General features: G+C 33.9%; 1 protein-coding gene across 1 annotated transcript in view; it reads right to left on the bottom strand.

Moving 5' to 3' along the window:
* Positions 1 to 15382, bottom strand: part of ATRNL1 (attractin like 1) — an 845855-nt gene that overhangs the window by 778511 nt on the left and 51962 nt on the right. Inside the window, exon 6 of the mRNA XM_030941431.1 lies at positions 3510 to 3684. Within this exon, the coding sequence (XP_030797291.1) occupies positions 3510 to 3684 (175 nt within the window). The remainder of the gene's footprint in view (positions 1 to 3509; positions 3685 to 15382) is intronic.

Here is a 15382-nt window from a genome sequence, read left to right as displayed (position 1 = left end):
TTTCTGTAAAGGGCCAGACAGCAAATATTTTAGGCTTTGTGAGCCACAATGGTCTCACATATTCTTCATTTTTTCACAGCCCATTAAAAGTACAAAATCCAGGCCAGGCATGGTAGCTCACACCTGAAATCGCAGCACTTTGGGAAGTCAAGGCGGGAGGATCACTTGAGCACTGGAGTTAGAGACTAGCCAGGGCAATATAGCGAGACCCCGCCTCTACAAAAAAATTTAAAAATCAGCCAGGCATGATGGCGCATGCCTGTAATCCCAGCCACTCAGGGGGCTGAGGTGGGAGAATCACGTGAGCCCAGGAGGTCAAGGCTACAGTGAGCCATGATCACGCCACTGCACTCCAGTCTGGGTGACAGAGCAAGACCCTGTCTCAAATAAAAGAAAAAAAAGCAAAAACTAAAAATGCTAAGAAAAAATTCTTAGCTTCCAGGCCCTGAGCCCCTACTCTGCAGTTTGATGAGCCCAAGAATAGCAAGTGATTCTTCTTCCTTGAGCATGAGATCTCTTTCCTACATCACCATGTTTTGTCTTACTAGATCATTGCCATCGGCACACAAACATGGTGTTATAAACCATTAATAATAAAAGAAAAAACTCTTGACCACACTCTCCCTTAAGCTACTCCCCCATTTCTTTATTACCTCCATCCCCATCCCACTTTCCATTCTGTCTGAAACTAACTCTAGACATGGTTTTAACCCCACCACTCCAGTAAAACTGCTTTTGTTAAGGTCAATTTACTCATGCTAAATCCATGACCAGTTTTCAGTCTTCATTTTCCTTGACCTGGATAATCGTCAGCATTTGACATTATTAATTATTCCTTAATCCTCACATACTGTCTTTCCTTGCCTTTGAAGATACTGTACTCCAGGTTTTCCTATCTCACCAGTCATTCTTTTTCAGTCCCCTTTGATGGCTTCCCCTGTTCTCCACAACCTCTTAGTGATGTGGTGCCTCAGGCTCAGTTCCTGATCCTTTTCTCTACCTAGAATGCATTCCCTTGATAATTTCATCTTAACTCAAATCCTGTTTCTACTCTTCCTCCTAATCCCCAGTATACCATCAATAAACAGCCATGGTAACACTTTTAAAGTATGGATCAACACATGCTCAAAACCCTCCCACGACTCCCAAAAGATTTACAACATCCTACATGATCTGTATCTCTCCCCTGTTATCACTCTAATTTAATGCATCCCTCTCATATATTCCATGCAAATTGCATGGGCCTGATTGTTGTTCCTCAAACAACTCAAGGAGTTCCTATCTTAAGTCTTTGATCTGGCTCTTTTCTGTGCCTACAAATAACTGCAATCCCCTTATCTCCTTCAAGTTTTTGCTCAGTTCTCACCTTTGTTATGAAGCCTACCTTAACTATTACATTGATAATTGCAACTCCCTCTTCTTTGGCACTCCTGCTTTACCTACCCCTACTATTCTATCTATATCTATCCATTAATCTATCCCATCTATGTCTCTATATGTATATATGTTCATATCTATAAATTATTTTGGTAATTATTATTATTATTATTTTTTTTTTGGTCATTGCCAGCCTTTCCTCACTAACTTTACAAAAACAGGGGCATTTATTATATCCAGTGATATATCCCAAGCATCAAGCACGTAGTGTTTTCAAAAGTTTGCTATCCTCATGAATACATGTTAATTTTCATTAACGTTAATGTATATATATTCTGTAAAAGTCTTTCTAATTTAATAGACACTAACACAGACCTTTTATATTTAGTGAACAATTTGTCTTAAAATGTAACATTTCCACCCCAATTAAATTCCACTATAGAAGATGATTAAATCAAGATATGACTGATCTATCACTTCTGAAAGCTGTTATCCTTACCTACAATTGAACTACATTCAGAATGATGAAAAGTATTCTCTAACCTGTGAAAACAGCAACACAATTATTCTACTCTGATACCTCATTTGTTTATATAAACAAATCTATATAAACACTGCAACCAAAATACCCAGATTTCAGACCAAAAAAAAAGTTGGCTTAGTTTATCTGGTTCCAATGGAAAATATACAAATTTAAAAGAATATCAAATAATATTCATCATTTAATTTTCAATATGCTACTCATCTTGCAAGAACACAAACTTAAAATTTACAAACTTCCTTTTTGACAATTTTGCTCTTTGTCTTCACAAACTCAGCTTTGGAAATATCACAATTTAATTCAAAGGTCAACTCTACTTTCATAGACTTCTCATTTTCTTTAAACATAGTTAATTTCCTTTTAATTTTTACATTTAAATATCATTATTTCTTCAGGTTTTTATCTTAACAATTCATTTTAATCCCACCAACTCTCTTTCAATTCTTCCTTCTGTATTTTATTCTTCATACATTAAAAAATTCTAATTTGTCACTTAAACACTCACAGAAAACTCCCTCCTTCTCTCCAGAATTTATTCGATTTTCTAATTTAATTCCAGTCACATTCAATCATAGTTTTAAAGCAATCTCCTCTTAGAGAATTTCTGAAATTTTCCTAATTACAAGGCTTAATATATTCAGTGGTTAGGGTTGGCAGATAAAATACAAGATACCCAGTTAAATTTGAACTCAGATAAACAATAAACAATTTTTTTGTTAAAGCATGACCCGTGCAAAATTTGTAAAAAACAGAAATACACATACAGTAAAAGGGCCTTCTTATACTAAAAATGTACTTGTTTTTTTATCTGAAATTCAAGTGTAACTGGGTATCCTGTATATTTATCTACTAAATCTGGCAGTCCTATTGGGTATACACCATTACGGTATACTGTCCAGGGCAAGTTTTGATTGTTTGTTGCCCAAGCTATTCCAGTTGTTACATAATACAAACACTACCCCTGGAAAGAACATTAAACATCAAATGATTCTCCCTATTACCTTTTTTATTCTATTACTAAACAGTTCATAAAAAATAATCATTAGCTGAAAAAGAAATCAGATAAAGCTGCCATCTATATGATTCCCCTTATCCAATCATGCAGAGAACAATCTGTTGAGCCAACAGTAAATCAATCATCTCTCTCATAATACCAGAACTGTTCTCCCAGTGAAAGCTTGTAAAGTACATACAAAGTAAAAGTTCAGGTAAATTAAAATTTACAGAACAAATCGAGAAGATTTTTTTATATGTGATTATACTTCATTTAAAAAAAAGATGGCATGATTCATTTTATCCATTATAGGCAAGGCCTGCCTGTATTTGAAGTTAATACTTTCTTACTCAGAATTTATTAAAAGCACTCTAGAGAGGTAATAACATTTCTATATGAAGCAAACTTCTATGTACAAAGACAAATCTTTAGCTATGGACATATTGAGTTCATATATTCACAAATCAGTCTCATTAGCAAATAGATACTACCACAAAAATAACCACTTTTACACTTGGACAACAATTTTTTTAAAAAAGACATTTTGGATAAAAATCCAGCTTAAAAAATAGCAAGAATCTGAAAATAAATACTTACTTTAGGACCATTTGAAAAGAACTGTAGTTAAAAGTATATCCACCAATCACCCACATAAATTTCCCATGTAAAACTGCTTTATGTGAAGCCCGACCTACAGAAGGACTGAAGGGTTTAACATTTGGCAGAATCCAGTAAGACTCAGTAGAGGGAACATTCAAAGAACAATCAGGACCTATTAAAAAAAATCAAACAACACACTAGATTAAACAAAGCCCTCAGATTATAGAAATACAATATATGGATTAAGAGAATTTAAGAATTCAACGTTTATCATATTAACAAATATATATATAATAAACTATCTGAAATATAATTTATAAGAGTAATACAGCAAATGTAATGCTTGGAGGCAAAAAAAGTCATATATTCACAATCAGACTTGGATGTTCAAATAAATTTCACAATTTTAAAGAATTATTTAAATAATATAAAATGTCAGATTTACTTTAGCATGCTACAAGAGTATTAAAATAGGCCGGGCGCGGTGGCTCAAGCCTGTAATTCCAGCACTTTGGGAAGCCGAGACGGGCGGATCATGAGGTCAGGAGATCGAGACCATCCTGGCTAATACGGTGAAACCCCGTCTCTACTAAAAAATACAAAAAACTAGCCGGGCGACGAGGCGGGCGCCTGTAATCCCAGCTACTCGGGAGGCTGAGACAGGAGAATGGCGTGAACCCGGGAGGCGGAGCTTGCAGTGAGCTGAGAGCCGGCCACTGCACTCCAGCCTGGGCAGCAGAGCAAGACTCTGTCTCAAAAAAAAAAAAAAAAGAGTATTAAAATAGAAAACAGTGTACTCAAATATCAGTCCTGTCAGGCAAGTATGTTTACCTCTTTCATCATCAAGCCTCCATCTACAGAAATGGATATGATAATCTACTACCAAGGGTTATAATAAATATTTATTTTTTTAAAATAGTGGAAGTAAAAGCATTTAAAAATTAAAGTTTAAAAATTATTAACTATTAAACAAATATAAACACACTGATTAAATTTTTCCTAGCATTATTAAGAACAGTCAAAGTCTGCTTCAGTAGAGAGTCCTCAAAAAGAAAAATATATTATCCACCATAAAATAAAAATTATGCATGAGATAAAAATTATTAAATTAGTGCAGAATAATTTCAAATCCTATGAAATTGAAAACACAGCCTTTTTCCTATCCATATTCATGATGTTACTTATAAGTCTTGGTTTCCTCATCAGTGTTTCTCAAACATAATGGAAGGAATTCTCCTAAAAGGAATACATTTTCATCAAACTTTAGGGCTCACAAATTATTTTAATCGTGATGAAACTAAAAAATTCTCAAATACTAGACATAAACTCCTATGGTTAAATTTCTTTTATAAGCACAAAACCAACATACATTTATAAATTATATATAAGCAAATTTATAAAACTAATATTTACTGAATACGATAAATGATACTGTTTTGCTTAAATAATGGGTCCCAAGTTAAAAATGATACTAATTCTCACAGCGCCTTTTTTACATAATTTTAGTACACCTACGTTATTTTGACAACGTAACTCTCCCACCATTTTTCTTCAACCCGCTTTTTACAAATCTTTTAAATTCATATACTATGGCATATAATCATTTACCCTTCACTTGTCACAAAAGTATTAGTACACTTCAGTTGTATTGTTTTTAGCCTACAATAATTAAAGGGATACTTAATCCCAACTTTAAACCATCAACACAACTGCTGGCATTACAATACAGTGGCACTACTCAATTATGAGATCAGACAGTGAATCTTCAATTTGCTTATATCAAAAGTTTTAGATTATCATTTAATAACAAAATTTTAAAACTCCCAAGCAGAGTCTGATTTAAGAAATATTGGCCCATAAAGTTTTCATTTCTTCATTTATTCACTCACCCAGGTATTAGCTGATTCATCTTCAAGATTTTTTTCAATGCTTACATTGTATGGATCTGTATTTTTCAGGTACAAACTAGGAAGTATCTCAGATTATCTCTTTGATAATGACAATATTTTAAATCAGCTATAGAAAACTATTATTTCTGAGTGAGAAAAGACTGTGAACTATTCCTTAGTAATTAGAGATATTAAAGGAACTTCTTTTTTAATTTAACTACTGTAACTTAGAAATCATTTAATGGTTTTATTAAAACACAGCCATGTTCATTCAGTTAAGTATTGTCTATGGCTGCTTTAGCAGAGCTGAGTGGCTGCAACAGAGCCATGTAACCTGCAAAGTAAAAAATATTTACCACCTGGCCTTTTACAGAAAAGTTTGCCAACCTATAATTTAACTGAAAAGACATGAAATCATATAGAAAGTATATATAATGCATCTATTGGTATAAATTTTGTATCTATTTTCATAAAAGGAAATATAGATTTATTTTAACATGTAAGTCAGTTATACCAAAGCAAATAGATTAAAATGTTAATAGGTGAATCTGGGAAAGGGCATTCAGATAGTCTTTGTACTATTTTTATTCTTGTATAATAACTTTTCTAAAACTTTAAAATTATTTCTAAATAAAACATTAAAAACAGGCCACCACCCAAAGGCACAGAGTTAAAAGCAGTCAAGTAATACATGGGTATTACTTGGAAAAGAGTTTGATAGAGAACGATGGCATGAAAAAATCTTGAAAATTGGGTATATTTTTAAATCACCAATATATTTATCAAACCTGCATTAAAGCAAAATACTGCAGATAGAGCAAGTTTCCAGTAGGCTGAATAAAGGCATCCAGGTCTTAATCACCTGAAGCTTTGGATTTTACTTTATATGGCAAAAGGAATTTTATAGATGTATTAAATTAAGGACTTTGAAATTTGGGAGAGATTATCGTGGATTATCTAAATTGGCTCTAAATATAATTACAGGTGTCCTTATAAAAGAGGGAGATTTGACTGCAGAAGGAAGCAATGTGACTATCAAAGCAAGATGCTGTACTCCTGGATTTGAAGATAGAGGAAGAGGCAAGGAGACAAAGAATGCAGGGAATGCAGTTCCAGGAGCTGGAAAAAAAAAATCAAAGAAACAGATAATCTCCTTTACCTTCCAAAGGAGGTACAACCCTGCTAAGACCTTTATTTTGGCCCAGTGAAAGTGATTCCCGATTTGTGACCTCCAGAATGGTAAGGCATTAACAAATCTATTTTGTTTTAAGATACCAAATTTGTGATAATTTGTTACAACATCTGTAAAATACCAACACTAATAATTAAATTTATTTAATTTAACAAAATATTGCTATTTAATACAGAAAATAAGCTTCTAATGATTTCAATTCTGTACCCTAAAATACTTAATTTTCCACACAAAAAAAGAAAATAATCAAAATTCTTCCTATCTTTATTGCTAGCAAATTTTATGTAACTTGTGGAAACTACTAGAAGAAATGGTCTGTAGCCTAATCTATATGTTGTCGTTATTTTACTCTAAATTAATCCGTTTATAAATAGAATGATGAGATTTATAAATATAACTCAAACATTTAAAAAAATTGTCTTAATTTGAAGCTTTCTGTATTCTATAACCAAAATGACTTAAAATGTAAATTAATAAACTGAATATTAATTTAAAACACAAACAACCACACGAAGACTTCCCCAGCCATTAAATATCGAATACTAATATCTACACTTAAGGCCATCTAAGCAAGACTCCTCTTCTTTTAATTTTATTTCTGCTACTGAACAATTATACACATTTATGGTCTACATGTGATATTTTGATACAAGTATACAATGTGTAATGACCAAAACAAGGTAATTAGGATATCTATTGCCTCAAACACACTTGTGCTGTAAACATTCCAAATATTCTAGCTATGAAATATATAATAAATTATTAACTATAGTCACCCCACTGTTATTGAACACTAGAATGTATTTCCTCTGTCTGACTATATTTTTGTACCCATTAACCAACCTCTTGTCATCCCTCCCTCCCCGAAACCTTTCCCAGCCTCTGGTAACCATCATTCTACTCTATCTCCATGACATCAACTTTTTTAGCTCCTCCCACACATGAATAAGAACATGCCATATGTGCAAGACTCTTTTTTTATAAAAATATATCCATGAAAAATCTTCTACCACTTCATACTTTAGTATCTCATGCAACATCTCCCCATAACTCTCTCTGCATTACTTTTCTCAATCAATATAGCAACTTCTCAAGGTAGTATATCTCAGGTATTTTTTAAAGGGTGTAATAAACAAATTAAACTTATAGTGCATTTTCATAAAGAATCTTCTCCACAGGTTATGTATAGTTTTAAAAAACCAGAGAGTATAAATGAATTTCTAACACTATAACTTTAAGCGTTACTGTCGGGCTGTTGAGAGATTTTTGAAGGGAAAAAGCTACTACATAATCAGACAGAGTAGAATACTCTGATATATCCCAAATGTATATGTCCAGCCCCACGATCTCTCATGAATTCAAACTACTACTTGCCATTACCACTTGGATATCCATAGAGGGTCATCTCAAACTTTACATATGTAAAACTAAAACCTTGATCGTTTCCTCCCAAACCGATTCCTTTACCAGTGTTTGCCATTTGAGTAAACGGCACTTCCATTCATCCAGCTGCTCAGGGCAAAAATTTTGGTGCCATTCTTAAGTTGCCTCTTTCTCCAACACCCCATACAGACAGACTGAATATTAATTAGGTATGCAGGGATTACAGTCTTTCCACATGTTAAAGTATAAATGTTTCAATGATTGTTGGTAAGTAGATGTACCTCAGCAACCCAAGTATCAGCCTTGCTGTCCCAGTTCCCCTGACTCCTCACTTGAGATAATTCAGACTTCCCTACAATAGATAACTAGAGGGGTAATGTCTGGCACAACATGGCTCATCAAGATCTTACTCTAGTCCAATGGCCACAATCCATTTTGATTGATGTCTGGCCTGTACCTTACTAATTATAAGCATTTTTAAATTCTAGCACCCCACCATACCCCAACCACTGATCCCTTTCTCTACAACTACCATTTCAGTCCAAGCCACCATCCACTCTCACCTGGACTACTGCAATAGTCTACAAACTGGTCTTCTTATTTCCATTCTTATCCCTTTCCTATAACATTCAACTATCCAGAATGCAACCAGAATGATTAAAAACATAATTCTACTCCTATCATTCCCCTACTAATAATCCTTCAGTGACTTCCCATCATATTAAAATACAATGAAAAGTACTTAACATAGTCAACAATTACTACATGATTAGCCTCAGTATACACTTACGGAATCAATCAATCAATGGATGGATGGATGAATGAAAAGCACCTTAAGCTGTAAAGGAGTAACATCATGAGCTATGCAGTCAAATCTAGCTTTCCTACTTACTAGCTGTGAAACCTTGGACAAAGTTATTTAATTTCTCTAAGCTTCAGTTTAATTGTGGAACTTCCACCTAGAATATACAATTTTTCTAAAGATAAAATGAGATTCTATGTAAAATGCTTAATATGTAATACTATAATAAATGCTTCATAACAGTAACCTTATCGTTATTATTAAGACAACCTTCTCATTTTATATACAAAGAAATTAAGTATAATTAAGTCCCATATACAAATAGTAACCTTGATTGTAAACAAATTAAACCTTCCACTTAAAAGACACAGACTGGCTGAATGGATTTTTAAAAAAGAAAAACAAAGAAAAACATGATCCAACTGCAGGAAACTTGTATAGCCTGTAACGACGTATAGAGGCTGAAAATAAAGGGATAGAAAAAAAAATCCATTAAAGCAGAAACTAGAAACGAGCAAGAGTAACTCTACTTAGATAAAACAGGTGTTAAGCCAAAAACGATAAAGAGAGACAAAGAAGGTCATTTTATAATGATAGAGGGATCAATTCAGCAAAAGGATATAACAATTCTAAACAAATACACAGCCATCACTGGAGCACTTACACATATAATGTAAATATTATTAAATTTAAAGGGAGAAATTAATAACTTTAAAGGTAGAAATTTAAAGGGAGAAATTGGCCCTGGGCCAGTCTCTGGGTCTCAGGGGTGACAGTGGCAGTCTAAGAGTGCCTGTCTTGGGCTCCCTGGCACCGTTACTTGGCACCAGTGTTATCTGATCCAATAAAATAACAGTTGGGGGCTTCAACACCCTACTCTCAGCATTAGACAGATCATCTAGACAGAAAAAGAAATATTGGATTTAAACTGCACATTAGACCAATGGACCTAGCAGACATTTATAGAACATTTCAATCAACAGCTACAAAATACACATTCTTCTCATCAGTCATAGAATATTCCCCAGGATAGACTATAGATTAGGACACAAAAGAAAAACTCAAAAAAATTTTAAAAGTCAAAATCATGTCTTGTGAAACCACAATGAAATAAAACTAGAAATCAATGAAAAGAACTTTGGAAACTGTACAAATACATGCAAATTTAAAAACATGTTCCTAAATGATCAAAGGATTAAAGAATAAAGAGAAAATAAAAAAATTTTTGAAACAAATGAAAATCAAAAACTAAAAGCTATGGGATACAGCAAAAGCAATGCTAAAAAGGAAGTTTACAGCAGTAAGTACCCATGTCAAAAAAGCAGAAAGGTTTAAAATGAACTAATGGTGCACCTCAAAGAACTAGAAAAGAATAAACCAAACCCAAAATTACTAGAAGATAAATAATAAAGATCAAAGCAGAACTAAATGAAATAGAGGCAGAAAAAAAAAATACAAAGGAGCAACATGAAAAGATGGGTTTTTAAAAACATAAACAAAACCAATAAACCACTTGCTAGATTAAGCAATAACAACAAAAAAATTGAGAAAACCGAAATCAACAAAATCGGAAATGAAAAAGGACACATTACAACTGATACCACAGAAATACAAAAGATTATCAAAGACTATTATAAATAACTATACACTAACAAATTGGAAAACACAGAGAAAATCCACAAATTCCTAGACACATACATCCTACCAAGATTGAATCAAGAAGAAATATTTAGAAAACAGAAACAGACCAAAAACAACTGAAGAGATTCAAAGTAGTAATAAAAAGTCTCCCAACAAAGGGAAGTCCAGGACAGGACAGCTTCAATGCCAAAGTCTACAAAACTTTCAAATAAGAATTAATGCCAATTCTCTTCAAGTTAGTCCAAAAAAAAAAACATGGAAAAGGAGACAATTCTCCCTAATTCATTTTACATGGCCAGGATTAACCTAACACCAAACCCAAACAAGAAAGTAACAAAAAAAGGAAAACTACAGGCCAACATCCTTAATGAACACAGATGCAAAGATACTCAAAAAATTCCAAATCCAGCAGCATATTAAAAAAATAATAAACCATGATCAAGTAAGATTTATCCCAGGGATGCAATGATGCTCAATATATGCAAATCAATAAATGTGATATATCATATGAGCAAGATGAAGAACAAAAACCATATTATCATCTCAAGAGATGCAGAAAAAGCATTTGATAAAGTTCAACATCCCTTCACAATAAAATGTCTCAACAAACTAAGCATGAAAGGGACATACCAAGATATAAAAAAGGCCATATATGACAAACCCACAGTTAATATCATACTGTTAGAGGAGTTAAAAAGAAAGTATTTATAGACAGTTAGTAAAGGTAAAAGAGTTCTCAATGGAATTTCCTTTTAATAAAAAGCCCCAAAATCACTTCTTTTCTAACAAAAACGGCCTGAAAAAATCAAGCTGGAAGCTGTGCCAATAGAAAAGGGATATCTGGAAGCCGGGTATATTCAACATGGAGAGTTTCTCTTCCCTTTTGTCGCCATGTGTGCAGGCGTCTATGCTAGCCAGGTAGAGACCCCAACTGCATAATAAAAGATTAGAGTGGGATGGCCAGCCTCTTAGTGCACTATGTAAATGGCACACCTGGTCCAACCAATCCTCTGGGCCCTATGTAAATCAGACACCTCCAAAGCCCCTCTATAAAACCAACCATAGCCAGGCACAGTGGCTTACGCCTGTAATCCCAGCACTTTGGGAGGCCAAGGCAGGTGGATCACCTGAGGTCAGGAGGTCAAGACCAGCCTGGCCAATATGGCCAAACCTCGTCTCTACTAAAAATATAAAAATTAGCTGGGTGTGGTGGCGCCCACCTGTAGTCCCAGCTACTCAGGAGGCTGAGGCAGGAGAATCACTTGAACCTGGGAGGCAGAGATTGCAGTGAGCCAAGATCACGTTACTGCACTCCAGTCTAGGTGACAAAGTCAGACTCTAAAAAAAAAAAAACAAAAACAAAAACCTACCGCATCCGGCCTCAAAGGGGAAGATCCATCTGGAACCCCACTCTCTCTGCACAGGAGAGCTTTTCTCTTCTTTACTTTGCCTATTAAACTTTCTACTCTTAAACCCACGTCTTTGATTTCCTTAGCACAAACAACAAACCTCGGCTATTTCCCCAGGCAAACGATGCCGCTTCAATACCAAATGGGGAAAAACTGAAAGCTTTTTCTCTAAGAACTGGAGGAAGACAAGGACGTCCACTTTCCCCACCTAATCAATATACTACTTCAAGTCCTAGCCAGAGAAATTAGGCAAGAGAAAGAAAGAAAAGGCATCCAAACTGGAGAAGACGAAGTCAAATTGCCACTCCTTGCTGATGATATAATCTTATATCTAGAAAACCTGTAGACTTCACCAAAAAACTCTTAGATCTAATAAATGAATTCAGTAAAGTTGCAGGTTACAAAACCAACATACAAAAATCTATAGCATTTCTATACACAAATAATGAACTAGCTGAGAAAGAAATCAAGAAGGCAATACAATAGCTACAAAAAAAAAAAATACCATGAAATATATTTAACTAAGCATATGGACAATCTCTACAGGAAAACTACAAAACACAGAAGAAAGAAATTGAAGAGGACACAAACAAATGGAAAGACACCCCATGTACATGGATTGGGAGAATTAATATTGTTAAAATGACCATACTACCCAAAGCAATCTACAGAGTCAATGCAAACTACCATAGTCATTTTTCACATAATTAGAAAAAACAATTCTAAAATTCACATGGAACTGAAAAAGAGGACAATAGCCAAAGAAATCCTGAGCAAGAAGAATAAGGCTGAAGGTATCATACCACCGGACTTCAAAATATATTATAAGGCTATAGTAACCAAAACAGCATGGTACTGGTACAAAAACAGACACACAGATCAATGAAACATAATAGTGAAAGAATAAATCTATATATTTATACTCACTGATTTCAAAGATACCAAGAACATACATTGGAGAAAGCATAGTCTCTTCAATAAATTGTGCTGGGAATACTGGATACTCACATGCAGAAGAATGAGACTACACCCCTTATCTCTCACCATATACAAAAATAAACTCAAAATGGATTAAAGACTTAGAACTATCAAACTACTAGAAGAAAACATAGGCAAAACGCTTCCAGACATTGATCTAGGCAAACATTTTTTTGGCTAAGACCTCAAAAACACAGTCAACAAAAACAAAAATAGACAAATGAGACTATATTCAACCAAAAAGCTTCTGCACAGCAAAGGAAACAATCCACAAAGTGAACAGACAACCTGCAGGATGGGAGAAAATATTTGAAAACTATGTTACTGACAGGGACCTAAAATCCTAGATATGCAAGGAACTCAAACAACTGAACAGTAAACAAATAATCCTATTTAAAAGTGGGCAAAGGTCATGAAGTCATTTCTCAAAAAAAGACTTACAAATGGCCAACTGGTACATGAAAAATAGTTTAACACCACCAATCATCAGGGAATTTGCCAATCAAAACCACGAGATATCATCTTAGTTAAAATGGTTATTATTAAAAAGACTAAAAATAACAGATGCTGGCAAGGATTCAGAGAAAAGGGAACTCTTAATAGTGTTCGTAGGGATTTAATTTAGTACCGCCACTACGGTAAACAGTATAGAAATGTCTCAAAAAACTTAAAACTATCATATGATCCAGCAATCCCACTACTGGGTATTTATCCAAAGGAGACGAAATCACTATAACAGAGAGATATCTGCACTCGCATATTTATTGCAGCACTATTCACAATAGCAAAGATATGGAATCAACCTAAGTGTCCCTCAACAGACAAAGGGACAATGAAAATATAGTGTATATACATAATGGAATGCTAGTCAGACACACAAAAAAAGAGAATGAAATCATGTCATTTGTAGCAACATGGATGGAACTGGAGGTCATTATGTTAAGTGAAATAAGCCAGCCACAAAAAGGCAAATATCACAAGTTCTCACTCACATGTGGGAGCTGAAAAAGTTGATCTCATGGAGGTAGAGAATAGAATGATGGATACCAGAGGCTGGACAGGGTGTGTGTGTGGGTAGGTGGCAAGGATAGACATTGGCTAATGGATACAAACAGATAGTTAGAAGATACAAATTATAATATTCAATGGCAGTGTAGGGTAACTATAGTTGGCAACAATGTATTGTATATTTCTAAGTAGTTAGAAAAATGCACTTAAAATGCTCCCAACACAGAAATGATAAATACTCAAAGTGAAGAATACCCAAATACCCTGACGTCATCATTACACATTCTATGTGGATAACAAATACTCACATATACTCCATAAATATATAAAGCATTATGTATCAATAAAAAATAAGTAAAAGGTAAAGTAAGCAAAAACTAATCTTACTCCAGGATTTTAGACTTTTTGATGCAGTTTTAGCTCATACCCTTAATTTATATTTAATCTATACTATCATGAAAAAGCATTTATTTTACTGTTAAAGTGGTACATGTTTAAAGAGCCAACTATATCTGTTCTTTTTGCAGTTTTCAACTGAACACATTAAATAAATTGCTAACTTTGAACTATATCAAATGCAGGTTGTTGATATAATTTTGGGTATTTTAAAGAAGTATAATAACCAGAAAAAAAAAAAACATACTCTTTAACAGTATCTCTAAGGTGGTACTTCAGTTAGTTTTCTTACATGTGAGTCACAGAAATTAATTAGGCTAGCTTAAGGGAAAATGTGACTGTATTGAAAAAATATGTAGCAATTCAGAGAGTTTTTCAAAGAGGAAAATCACACTTAGAATAGACAGGTACCTGGATTTTTTCATCCCAGCAAGACTATGCTACGTTAGCAAAAGGCAATTTCCCAAAAGAAACTGGATTATTAATAAGAAGGGGAAGATATGCTGGGAAGAAAGATCTTAAGACCAAGACAGGTAAATATAGCTTATTGTAATCATTCCAGAAATAGTCTTACGATTTAGTGTGTACTGAAACTGAAGTTCTCCAACAAAAATCAAAACCAGATTTCAATGCAAGAGTTCTCTCTTCTAACATCATTTAAAAATTTTGATTTTGTTACAGTATCCAAAGTATTCTACACACGTTCTAGACCCATAAAATCAATCTCCAAAGGCCAGGTATTAACTTTTGTCTGTTTTAAATATCCACAACTATTCTGACAATCTGTTAATTTTATAACACAATGAATTGCGTGAGTGGTAATCATTATACTAGATCTGTTCCAAGAATACTTGGTTCTTAGAGTTTAGGTCAATGATGCTATTGTAGCATGGAAACAAATTGCCCTCTTGTTTAAAGATCAGTGGTTTCCAATTTACTCTTTTTGGGCTGTGGAAGGCTTAAAACAAAGTTTTACAAGGAATCTCAATATGTGAAATATTGCAAAGTGATGACACTATGGTTGAGGCAGAAAAGAGCCACTTATCTTCCATCCTATCCCCACCCATCTCCTTATATAATCCTTGCAGCACACATTTTGAAAACTCCTGGTATTATCAAAATATGTATGCTTAGAAAAGACTAACTTCAAAAATTTTGAAGACCAATTTTTT

The sequence above is a fragment of the Rhinopithecus roxellana genome, chromosome 11 (assembly GCF_007565055.1).
Source record: "Rhinopithecus roxellana isolate Shanxi Qingling chromosome 11, ASM756505v1, whole genome shotgun sequence".
NCBI lineage: Eukaryota > Metazoa > Chordata > Mammalia > Primates > Cercopithecidae > Rhinopithecus > Rhinopithecus roxellana.
Note: the sequence above shows the minus strand (reverse complement) of the source record. Positions and strands in the feature narration are given on the sequence as shown.